This window comes from Trachurus japonicus, chromosome 12 (genome assembly GCF_045865225.1).
Source record: "Trachurus japonicus isolate A0001 chromosome 12, Traja_1.0".
In the NCBI taxonomy this organism is placed as follows: domain Eukaryota; kingdom Metazoa; phylum Chordata; class Actinopteri; order Carangiformes; family Carangidae; genus Trachurus; species Trachurus japonicus.
In genome coordinates, this window is record NC_140918.1 from 9,163,652 (window position 1) to 9,176,820 (window position 13,169).

Sequence of the window (13,169 nt, forward strand, 5' to 3'; positions counted from 1 at the left end):
CACATGCTCCTGTAATGCTGTTGTGCCAACAACATCACAGGAACAACTGATGGCGCTGATGACAGAAAGAGGGGAGCAGTGCTGACAGGACGACAGGCGGTGAACACGCTTCCACAGAAACGACATGTCAGGAAAAATGATACATGCTTCGCAAACACCTCCAACAGGTGGTTAAAACAGAAACTATGCATTCACTGCATCTTAATAAAGGACAAAGGAGTGGGCAAAGCATGACACAAGCAGATATTTGTGTAGAGAGGAGGTAGTAGACAGGAAAAGCAGTGTCGACATGGATCATTTTTGTATTGATCCGTGCAGAGGAGGTGTTTGTAAGCTACTGGAAGTCCATGAATTATCAGCTCCAGCCTGCTCTGACACATCCTGGCTCATAATATTATTAATATACAGCGTTTCTCAACCAAGAGTAAATAGGATAAATGTTTGCGCTTGTGGCTGTGTTTTACAGTGAGAGCGGGGGGATACATGTTTGCATTTAGTCCGTGTCTGCTTGCAGTTAAACCATGTGTCATATCATCTTCACCCAGCTTCATCTGTAGCGACGCCTCCAGCTGCTCCTTATCAGTGTTTCTGTTAATGATTTATGAGACAAACACTGCCATTTACAGTACATGCATATACTGTAAATGTAGGACTGTGTTAATGTGGTTACCTCAGATATAGAAGATAAGAGCCTATCAGTTTTTCTGTTAATTATTACCACACTATTTAATATCTAAGGTATATATAAGTCATTTATTTAACTTAATTCAATTCAGAGAGTTTAGAGAATGCAGCGGACTTACTGTAACATAGGCTGGTAGAAATTTGCAAAGCAGTCTCATAATAACAATGTTGGCAAGCCAATTAATTCTGTATTAACGTCACACGGAAGGAACATATTTGCCATTTTCCAGCCTATAAAACCAACATCCAAGTCATAACTCTTACCAACCGATGGAAGTGTTTTCCCAAAGCGCTGATATAGCCAACTTGGCTTTGTACAATATGGAAATGTCTGAAAAGCAAACAAACAGTCATGGCTTGCGTGGACCATTAAAAAAGGTATATAAATCCGAGTTTGAATCTATTTTCACCATGCACGTTATTATTTACTTCCACGCAATCAGTGGTGACTATCCCGCTGTGGCCTGTTGCTGGATAACTATCAGGTTCTGTTTCTGGGCTAATTTAAATTTATATGCCTCTTGATGTTCTGACAAAAGGAAAAGCAGCCAAACTGTTGTTATTCTTACGCAGGAGCCTGCTTATAATATCATTTTTGAGCCAACTGGAAATACAAAACACTCATGAGCAAGGAAATTATAGATTTAATTTTCCAAAGTATAATAAAGGACGTTTAGAAACGGTGTTAACTTTTCCTGCTCTTGCCTTCAGTGATGTTATAAAACACTGGCGTACCTGACCTGCACGCCGTCTCTCTGAGGGACGCTCAGATTTGTGGATGTGACACTGAAGCGGGGCGACCGTCTGAGTGCTGTAATTAGCATTTATTTTGGGGTAAACAGCATTGCACTTGGTCTTGACACAGCTGCAGGAGGTGGCCGCGACTTTAAAGGGGACGTGATGAGTGAGACCAATTAAAAAGCGGGGTCAAAAGCAAAGATCAAAGGATGTGTGACTGAAAATGTCACTTCAAAAATAAGGCTGCATTCTTCGCAAGAGTGCAAAGGCTGCATAGACATTTACACTGAAATATGTAGCATACTTATTGAGAAATAGGGGGGAAAAAAACAAAGTCTACCCATAGTACTGAAAGTCAAACAAATTCACAGTAAGTTGTTACAGTTATCGTAGATCTCCTCCTCTCGGAGCGTCTGTATATATACACTGAGTCCAGCCTGTCACTATATTTCTCCCCAAGAGGAATCTAATAACCTGTATATGTGCTGTATATTGTTCAGGTTTCTCATGAAAGCATTCCTCTCTGGGATAAGCTTTAATGGCTATTATTTATATTTGGGCCAGGCAGGTTTATTCTGTGCGCCTACAGAAATCATTACACTTCCCCTTGGGAGAGGGGCTGCTGTAGCAATGTGTGTTTCACCCTGGCAGATGACTCAGCGATAATATGTTTCCCCCTTTATCGGTTTTTCCTTTGGTGTTATTGGTCACCTTCCACAGGGGTCATTAAAAAACAACTAGTGGAGACAGACAGGGACCACATACATTACTGAGGGTCCTTTACGGAGTAATGAGAAAGGGGCAACTTCTGATTATTGGACCTACACAGACCAAAGTCGAGGGAGACTTAAAGGGATACTTCACCCAAAATCGATAATTCACCAATTTTCTACTCACCGTCATGTCAAGGAAGGGTTTGGAGAAACTTTCGGAGTCATCAAAACGCGTTCCAGTGGGGGTCCAGCTGGCAACAGATTTTCATATAATGGCGGCGGATAGAGCTCACTTTTGAATCGTCCAAAACACACACAATATGAAACATCCAGATACCTCCATACTGCTCGTCCGTAGTGACCCAAGTGTCCTGCGTGAGATTTGCTGCGTGATGTTCTTCCGTGTTTACATCATATATCCAATGGTTTACAACGACGAACGAACATGTCGCAACAAATCTTGCTCATGCACACAAACATCAACAGAGCCACTGGGAGCTACTGCTACAACAAGGCTAAAAACAGAGATCAAATTATTTTTTTCAGAACAACTTTTTCATGTAGCAGCTTCAGGACACTTGGGTCAGTACGGACGAGCAGTATGGAGGTATTTGGATGTGTCATTGTGTGTGTTTTGGATGATTCAAAAGTGAACTCTATCCGCCGCCATTATATGAAAATCCGTTGCCAGTCCAAATGCGTTTTGATAACTCCAAAAGACATCCAAACCCGTCCTTGGCATGACGGTGAGTGGAAAATTGTCGATTTGGGTGAAGTATCCCTTTAAATATTCATTGTTTCGGTTGAAATGTGCCCTGTGTGGGGTTGACTAAAATCATATACTGGCATTTACACTTTTGGCTCCATTATGCACAGTCTGCAAAGAGATCTGAATCAATAACTTAGTGAAGTTAGCAGGAAATGAAAAGCCTTTGTGATATTATCATGGTTTGACATCAGACTCTGTCAACTCAACTGGAAATAGATGGCTGACAGGCATTTATATAGTACGAGCGGCAGCATATGCAACAACACCTGTCAGACACAAAAGGGGACAGGTACATCCACAGACACATCTCCATGACATGCATACAAAAAGCTTGTGTTACACTAAAATGCTCCCCTCTCTTTCCACACCTTTTTACCTCACTCTTTGTCACACACACACACACACACACACACACACACACACACACACACACACAAACACAACAAAGCTGTTTGTTTCCTTTGGCAAGCCTTCCTTCAACCAGAGCTCCTCTGATGCACATGAAACACAGGAGCATTAGGATTACATGAATCTTATGAGGTCTGTGATGAAAGGGCTGGAAAACCCATGCAGAAATGTATGCCCCTCTATCAACAGTGATGCTGTCATGTATTACTATCACATATACATCCTCTGCATATATATTTTAGTACCCATTGTAAAATTTGCATATGTAAATGCATCAAAAATATCTATCATACATTTTTATTGGGTACAAGATGTTGCAACTATATATGGAATCTATCTCATTTAAAACTGCATAGTCTATCACAATATTGGGAAGTTGACTTCCCAATATTGTTGACTTCGAAGCCACAGTGTATAATATCAACACAGACAGGCTTTGGGGGGGCATGAATATCTAAGCAGAAATACATAACCAGATATATGATGTGTCAATATATGAAATTGTCCATAAAACTGATTGTGTCTGAGAGAGAGTTTTTTTTTTTTTTTTTCTCAAAACAGGCTAAAACGACCTGATAGGAAAGAGTGTAATCTCCATTTTAACAGTTTTGGTGACCAGTGAAATGAATCCTTCAAATGCTAAAACCACAGGTACAAAGAGGATCAATCTGGCAAGTGGCCTCACATGGTGCAGTATAGAGATTGCCAGCGTGTCGTCATCATGACGTATTCCCGGCGGGGAACGCAAAGCATTGTGGGAAACTTTGGCACAAACAAACGCGCCAGACTTTGAATTTGTGGAGGCAAGAACGCTAGTTTCAAATATCTACTGCTCTGGTTTGAAGATGCCATCAACCTGCTGTGTTGTGAACTGCAACAGTCGTTCGCACGATAGACAGGGCAAAAAGTTACATTTAGTACCATATAAGTAAGGGATAATGTATAGTTCGGAGGTTGTTATGGAGAAATAAACCCCGACAGGTTGTATGGAACCCGGTTTCATTCAACATGAAGGGGTTTATTTCTCCATAACAACCGACCAACTGTACATTATCCCGCTTATTACACGGTTTACGAGTGAAATAATTAATTTGAAACATAATGTTGATCAAAATACGACTTTCATCGATTTAAAATTGCATTTAGCGAATCTGCAAGACCGGGTCACTTCCGCTGTTTTGCCGAGCCTCCTCCCGTTCGTGCATTTGAAGCCTTTGATAATCAATCAGTGGATCGATAGATTACCATACACGTGTTAAGATGTGTGTATTGTGTGTAGTCGTATCTGTCATAAACAAGAGATTAACTTTACTGTTTACGGGGTGCGTTTGTGTCGCGGAGCCGCGGTGCCACCGAGACGAGAGGAGAGCTGTGACACCGGGTCAGAGGCTCTGATCAGCAGGTTTGGTTTCCAGCCACGATGTGGAAGGAGCCTCCACTCTCCTTGTAACAAGTTACAAGTCATTTATCTCTAACATCACTATTAGTCCGACGCTGTTTAATGACGGTAAAAATGAAACACAAGGTAAATATCCTGCATAGTTTCTCTTTTCTGTGCTGCGCTGATCAGAGCGGCGTCCCTAGCAACGGTCTGTTATACGTGATGAAGGTCCGTTATACAGAAATAACAGACCGCAGAACGCAGCACTGGACCAATCAGAGCAGCATTTAATAGAGCCGTGTAATAATTATATATATATGGGTGCTGGAAGTTGGGCAGCAGGTTAATGTCAGCGGACCACACCATGTTCATAGGGATCCAGCCCTTTGATTGTCTTTATTTTGTCCTCGTATCGTTTATTTGCGGCTGGATTTAGTTTTAGGCGGTATGGTTCTTTGTTGTTTTCCTTTGCCCGCTGCATTGTGCCAGTTAATTCTGTTTTTTATTGTACTTTTGTTATTATTTACATTGTCCATGTCTAGCGCGCTATGTAGATCGGGGGAAATTGGCCAAAGATACCCACAATCCTTTGCGTTTCTGATGACGTTGCCGCCCAGTTGGTCACGTGCAGAGCGATAGATATAACAGAGTGGCGACACTCCCATAGGACTCCGTTGTAAAAAATGGCGGGCCGACTTCCGGGTTATGGAGCCCTCAATAGTTCCAAACATTCCTCCCGCGGCGCTGGACCACGTCTGTTTCTATGGCTGCACAGCAAGAAACTACTGAGCTACGTTGACGAAATACCGACCAATTTTAAGTTATAAAGTGGTAATTATCTTTCCCAAGTACAGTAACCATGTTGACTTAACAAAATAAAAATTATTAGACTGATCGGTTCATTGAAAAACATTTATTTATTTACGTAACTGTGGTGATTTCAGTCCGTAGCCCTGAAGCAGCCCTGCTCACTTTTCATTCAAACAAACTAATGCCACTGCCACAGTTGTTATATTTCATCAATGAGACCAACATTAATCTCTTCAAAATAATTTAACAAGCCAGCGGTAAACCTCTAAAAGCATGCGGATACGTTACTTGGCTCGTTTTCTCCGACGGGAGGACGGACGGTCGGCCCCGGCAGATCAGCTCAGTAGAGCGGCTGCATGGATGTATTATATTAGCGGCTGCTGCTGCTGTGACAGCCGCTGCCCTGGTCCCCGGTCGGGGCTCACACAGACTCTGCACTTCTCCCAGAACAAACATCGGTGCAAGTTCCTAACAAACGTTATGAACTGACCACAGACTCCGGATTAGCTGCTGTGACAGCCGCTGCCCTGGTCCCCGGTCGGGGCTCACACAGACTCTGCACTTCTCCCAGAACAAACATCGGTGCAAGTTCCTAACAAACGTTATGAACTGACCACAGACTCCGGATTAAACGGTGACTTTCTTGCATGAACAAAATATTAAAACTGTGACGTGTTGACAGCGCTAAAGCCAGGTTTTGGCAGCTTTACTGCTGTGGCTGGTTGCCGCAAAATGGCGATATCGATGCTAATTTCTGTTAGCCCGTCTATGAGGTTTTGCATTATACGTTAGCATTAAGCTAGCGGGCTTTATATTTAGTTGTGATACTGGCTGTGTGTGTTTTGAACGTTGTTTCAAACTGTGTGGGTTTGATTGAACATCTTTTATGCTTAAATATATATATTCCCGCTTAATATATTGCTTTACTCCTCTTCTTATGCCATTTTTACTGTAGGGCAGGCTAATCTTCACTTTAGAGTGACAAATAAAACCTTGAAGCAAGAAGATTTTGCCTTTTGTTTGAAAACTGACATTGATGTACATACAGTAATTCAGTAACAGTTGTAAATATACCTTTGTACGGTTTATTTTTTAATATTTACCGTCCAAAAGCAAGCTCAGTGCTGTCTGTCCCATAGCAGAACATGACAGCGGCAGCCTCGTTTGGAACTATTGGGAGCTACATGAACCACGTGACCGCGCTGGCGGCGACATCAAAGGCTGTCGCCACTCTGTTATATCTATCGCTCTGGTCACGTGTCTTGGCAATCTCTATACAGTCATAAAGCTGGTGGGCCATACACTGGGCCCAAAACAAATAAGCACATGAGCACATAAAAATGATACTCTACCATGGATGTATTATATTATCTCTACCGGCCTGGTTCACACTGGACGCCGAAGCGCCGCGACGCGGAGCGGCCGCGGAAATCGCGCGCGAGCCGCGTCCCTCCAGTTCACACCAGACGCTGATTTCTCCGCGGCGGTCGCTCCTCAGCTGTTGTTTACTCACATTCAGAGCTGTGTTTTTTACATCATGGATAAGTAAATAACCTCATATAATTATAACACCGTGTGCTGTGGGTCAAACAACTCCCTGTACTTCACTTCCAAGATTAATTTCACGTCCTCCTTCACTTTACAACAACTCGTCTCTGCCTCTCTCTTTCTCTCTCTCTTTCCCTGTTTGTTTGTGTGTTTTGACCCCCCCTCCTCCTCCCTGCAGCCAGCCCACTCCGTGTCTCCCTATCCTGTGTGTGTGTGTGTTTTCATCTCTCTTGTTCTCTGTTGAGTCTGACAAATATAAATACGGTCGCATTTGTCAATCGCGGTATTTTATTTTGAAAATCGCTTTTATTTTGACAATTGACCGGATTCTCTCGTGTTTCTTTGTGTGACTTCCTGCCAGAATTGACGCGGTCGGCCGCGGCTCGCGCACAAAATAGAGCAGACGCCGAAACCGGCGCTCCACGGCGCGAGCCGACCGCGGAGGACCGCGACGCTCCGCGTCTAGTCTGAACTACAACACCAGTTAACGAGGGCGCCGAATGGAAGCGGACTCCGCTCCGCGGCTATTCGCGGCGCTTCGGCGTCCGGTGTGAACCCGGCGCTAGCGTGGTGGTTGGACCATCTCGGAGTCCAAAATTCCCGCCTCCCAGTTGTTGTCACCTAGCTACGCATTCTCTCTCACGTTCTGCTAACGGCTAACTTCAGACTAGCAACAACATGAAGTAGTTGTAACATAAACACATTAGCGTAAACAGCACTGACTGACTTACCTTGTTGAAGAGAAACAGTGGTTCCTGTGCTCTAGTTGAAAGTAATTCCATCAGAAAGAGTGAGCAACATAACAGAAAACTTTTGACTTCAGTCGGTAAAAAAAAATGACAGCCAAAAGCGAAGTAAAAAGCTAATGCTAACGTCTGACTTCAAGCCCCGCCCCCTTAGTTACAGTTGCTACGTTACAGCCCTACTTTCTGAAATGGAATATCACAACCACAACACAACAGCAAGTTTACTGCTTTAAAAAAAAAAAAAAAAAAAAAATTGTTGATAATGAATCAATGGGTCTTATGACAAAGAAAAAAGTTTTCTATTATTTTAGATTAAAGAGAGAAAATTAACTATAGCCTAAATAAAAATAAGTAACTATGGTTTATTTTACTTTTTTAAATGATGGATAAATTCGTTTTGGCTTTCCTTTTTTTCTGTTGTGTTATAGGTTCATAACATTTACATTTTTAATTATATAGCCCAATATTAGGCATAAAAATCTGAGTTATAGTGTGTGGTTTTTCCATTGCAAAAATAGCCCCCAACATTGGAGTGGTAAAGGAAAAAAAAAATAGACGAGATTAGACTGGAAGCAGACCACAGATCTGCTATGTTTGTTCCAGATTTGTGGTTGCTGAGAAGCAAACTGCTGCTTCACTATATATTGGTTTAAACTTTGTAGGCCAGATGACCTGAGATGCCTTTAGGTTACAGTAGTCAAGCTTACCAACATAAGTTCATGGAAAAGTTTTACTTTTCATTAGCAGCATATTTCTAAGAGTTAAGAGATATTCTGAGGGGTTCTATTTTATCTATATAACAACAGCAAATCCATATGAAAAGAATAAAAACAAACAAGTATGGGTGAGTCCATCTGTCAATTCGGATCTGCGCCTCAAATCCCTTGTTTTTCTTATTAAAGACCTAAATCTCACAATAAGGTTTGGTAGATAAATTTTTCAGGGACTAATTAGACTTAAACAGATGGGCTTCACAGTTTCCAACAGGGGTACAATAAATGCATTTGCTGGGTAGTAGCTAGTTTGAGGAGAATTTTGTCTGTGAATACTTGGCTATACAATGTAGGAGTTAAAACACACATTTTACTGCTCACTGTAAGTTATTAAGACACAAGAGCATAGCTAACAAGGACTAGAGTGGGTGTTTGCATATGGCAATATTGTGTTTATAACAGACACCTTGTTATCTGAGGCATCTGCTGTTCTGTCTGAAAGGTAAAGTGCAACATACACGCCACACACAGGTGGAGCATATGAGACATGTTACTGCTGTCAGGAAGAGACTGACAGCTCCAGTTGAGGAGTTAGTTACTGTAGGCTGGCCCGTAGCCAAGGGGGATCGGAGGGTTCGTTCGAACCCCCCCCCCCCCCCACACACACACACACACCCCCACCACCACCACCCAACCGCTGCCGCGAATGCGGTGCTTGTCGTGTATTAGGCTCTCTAATAACTCTCTGATTGGTGTGGGATGCGTGCAAAACAGCAAAACGAAGCAAACAGCCCAAAGCCTGTGAGTTCTAGCCAATCATAGCGCAGTAGGGCGCCGCGCGAGTTGACGCTCTGCAACCTGCGGTGCGGTGCGGTGCGGTGCGTCAGCGGCACTGACATGCTGCTCTAAAGTCCTGCTCCTGGCATCAAGCTGAACGGGCCTGAAAGTTAAAAGCCGAACCCGGTCTGACCCGCGGGTGTTGAAACCCGGACCCTGAATTAAGTGGGTCCGAACCCGGCAAAAAAAAAAAAAGAGAGAGAGAGAGACAGAGAGAGAGAGAGAGAGAGAGAGAGAGAGAGAGAGAGAGACATGTACATGTGTGCGTGTGTTATACCTGCAACCTCCAAATGGGAATGGGAGCCTCCTTTCATTTATTAATATCTGACAGTAGCTACAGCCATCATACAGATGAGAACAGGGCAGAAGTGGTGGTGGTGTGGTCTTAAAGAGGCTCATGGTGAAGCAGAGGAAACTGGCCTTGAAAGGCTGGTCCAGGTCAAAAGATTGAAAAAAAAAAAAAGTTTTGTTTTTTCTCACCAGCCACAGCTCCCCACTAGACCAGTGTCATACAGTCCAGCCATTCTTGCCATTACAAAGATAGAAACCTCAGTCAGTAGCCTACCAAATGTGTTTATTTTTATTTTTTTATTTTTTTTATCTGAAGCGAATGTTGTCTTCCCATTATATTCTTCTCAGAGTACACCAGAATGCTTCATTTACCTCTTAAAATCATAAAAACTTTCTGGGGGGAGGATCCCCCCAGACCCCCCTACAGGGGTTTACTTTATCATCATTTCCAGTTTGCAGGTACCTATGTGTGTGTGTCTGTGTGTGTGTGTGTGTGTGTGTGTGTGTGTGTGTGTGTGTGTGTGTGTGTGTGTGTGAGTGAGAGACAGATACATTTAACTACATTAAACATTATTATGATTATTGTTATGAAAAAGCTAAGCCTTTTTTTATATATATATATAAAAAATGAATTACATGGTGAAAATGTTGTTGTAAATGAGAGCAACAGTAAAGGATAGTGGAGGAAGAGAAACATGTGATGTCAAAGTGAAGTTATAATGGGGAAAAAAAGAAGTGTGTGCCTTTATTATTATTTTTTTTTTTGGGGGGGGGGGGGGGTCCACTTTTTGGGAAAAAAGAACCCCCCCCTCCACAAGGCTGGCTACGGGCCTGGTAGGAGAGAGTGTCGCCTTCACTTTGTACGTATAGGCTATGCATAAAAATCTGCAAATTTGCTGCAGCCGCCAATTTTTTAGGTTGTTTGTTGCCTCACAACAAATTGCTCACATTCAGTGCTGTTTTTGTGTGTCTACTCTGCACAACAGAGCTGCAGTGACACAGGAAATCACAGACATCCAGACACCTGGTCAACCACCTGTCACTGCTGGCAAACTGTACGTGCGGCTCACTCTCACATCTGTTGACGCTGCTTCACATTCAGACCAGGGGACGGAGAGGGAAAAAAAAAAAGTGATATTTGTACCCAAGCTGAACATTGTGTTTGTTGTTCAGCCAGTTTGCTGTTTTATTGGATCAGCGCCCTCACAAAGCCCCATGAAAAAGCCTAAAGAAAAACAGAGCACCTCTTTCAAGTTCAATAAAAGTAATTTTATCAATACAGCTGCGTATGAATATACAACACAACAAAACACACCTGCTCATCAGTTTGCACAGGTACACTTCAATTTACAAGACAACCCTTCACAAAGCACTGTTGAACATTAAAATTCTTTTGTATTGTAATAAATAAATAAAAGCACAAACATACAGTATATACATGGTACTAAAAATCAACTCAAAATACTGCCACTGCTTTATCACCCAATAAGGAGACTGCAACAGTAATTAAACCAATTAATCTATTATAGTGTCTGTAAAAACATCGAGAGACACCTAAAGCGTTGGCACAGGGACCGCTTTACACAACAATGCCCATGAGATATAATAAGTAAATATAGGCCACAGCATGAATAATCAAGTGTAGTAGTTAAGTGTAAAGCAGAACAGCTACATCTTATCGTCATGGGCACTTGCGAAGATAATTTCAGGATAATATCTTCCACCCATTACGGGGTGTAAAGCTGCAGCAGAGAGGAACAGGTTAAGATCCTACAGCCATGCGACTGTACAGTACGCAGCAGGTCTGTGAGGTTGTACTAAGGCACAATTTCAGAGCTAAATGCTAATGTCAGCATGGTAACATAATCCAACATTCACTGTCTTTGTTTAGCATGTTACAGTAGCATGCAAATGTCTCATGGTCAGCATTAACACAAAGTTTAGTTAATGCTGGTAATGTCAGTTTTCGCAGGTGATTTGAAAAAGCATTGGACACAATAAAAGTTATATAAACTTGTAGTGGAGCTGGAAAAAAAACAAAACATGGGATCACTGGGATAATAGGAATTCAACCTCTGGGAACTATGAATGTCTGTATGAAATTTATTGTCAATCCATCTGGTGGTAATGAAAGATAATGAAAGAAAACAAGAATGTCACCAGAGATTTGTGATTATAATTGTTGTAATTGCATTAGAGCTTAATTTAGCTCGGCCCAGCGTGTCTTTTCTTATGCTTCTTCTTCTTCCTGCACCACGACTTCCTTTTACATTTTCCAGGGACAGATGCGCTCCGAAGATGCTTTCTCAGGCTTTCGTGATAGAATTGTTACGCTCTGATAAAACTGACATATTAGCACAGCTGCAACATCTTTTTTAAACCCACAACATCGGTGCTTATTTCTCCTTAACAAGAAAAACGTGGCTGAGATAAAAAGAAATAAATGATGGCTACAGGCAGCGGGTCGGAAAAAACGTGGGACTGACGGACTGACGCCTGTCTGATGAATGAAAAAGGGGCAGTTTACTCTGTAGCAAGACAATCACCCACTAGAGAGAGGCAGCGTGACGTTTCGCTGATATTGGATATACACTTTCTCTCGCTCTGCGGTAAATTTAATAAATATAGAGCTCAGGAGATGAGATGTGTGGGACCTGAGGAAGGAAGGCGGTGAGGGAAGGACAGCAGTAGGAAGAGAGGGGGAGAGGGGGAAAGGTGTGGCTGCAGGGGCCCAGGCAGACAATAAAGACCACACACACACTCACACACTCACACATACAAAAAAAAAGAAAGAAAGAAAACAGAAAATAGAGACACTGAACATCCCGTGGTGCCTCGAGCTAAGGTGCATGACACATGCGAGATTGAGTCTGTAACAACCTCAGTTTCGTTATCTCCACTTCTCTTTCTGTGTTTCCAGTAACTCACCACTGCACAATAAAGTGAGACAAAAAAACAAAAAAAACACAACAACAATCTTTCAAATATACAAAAAAAACAACTTTTTTTTTTTTTTTTTACAGGGGATTATTTCCTGAAGCCGTCCTGATCCGGTCCTGGGCTCTGATGCTTCACGAATGTCTCCCTCCAAGTGCTGGGTTGGCCTTTTAGTGTCTGATATTTTGTCGATATTCAGAGGTACACAATGGTTTCCTCCCTGCCCTCCTCCTCCCCGCCGCTGTCCGTCTCCAAGGAAACCAGTGCACTGAGGTCCAGCTGAGGGTCACTCGAATGCGGGAGCTCCGGATATGGATCAGCTCCGCTTGCTGTCGACGACCATGTCTCTGCGATGTAGCCGTGACTGTTATGATCTGAGCGGGCACACACACACACACACACAAAAACAACCAAAAAACACATTATTAGTGAAATAAAATGCAGCAATTGGCACTGAGAATAGATTGACCAAATTAAAACTAAAGAGACTTCATTATTTAGTAACAACTGATAAATAATCACCAGGATGGGACAAGTAGCCAGGGTTTAATGAGCTCAGTCTAATTGTTTAGCTCACTCATCTAATCACCAACA

General features: G+C 42.5%; 1 protein-coding gene across 2 annotated transcripts in view; it reads right to left on the minus strand.

The window, feature by feature from the left end:
- Window positions 1-10,885: 10,885 nt before the first annotated feature.
- The window catches only part of arhgef28a (Rho guanine nucleotide exchange factor (GEF) 28a), a 66,205-nt gene continuing 63,921 nt past the window's right edge, over window positions 10,886-13,169 (minus strand). For both annotated transcript variants that reach the window (XM_085793025.1, XM_085793026.1), the window contains one exon: window positions 10,886-12,949. In XM_085793025.1, the coding sequence (XP_085649151.1) occupies window positions 12,771-12,949 (179 nt within the window). In that variant the 3' untranslated portion in view covers window positions 10,886-12,770. The remainder of the gene's footprint in view (window positions 12,950-13,169) is intronic.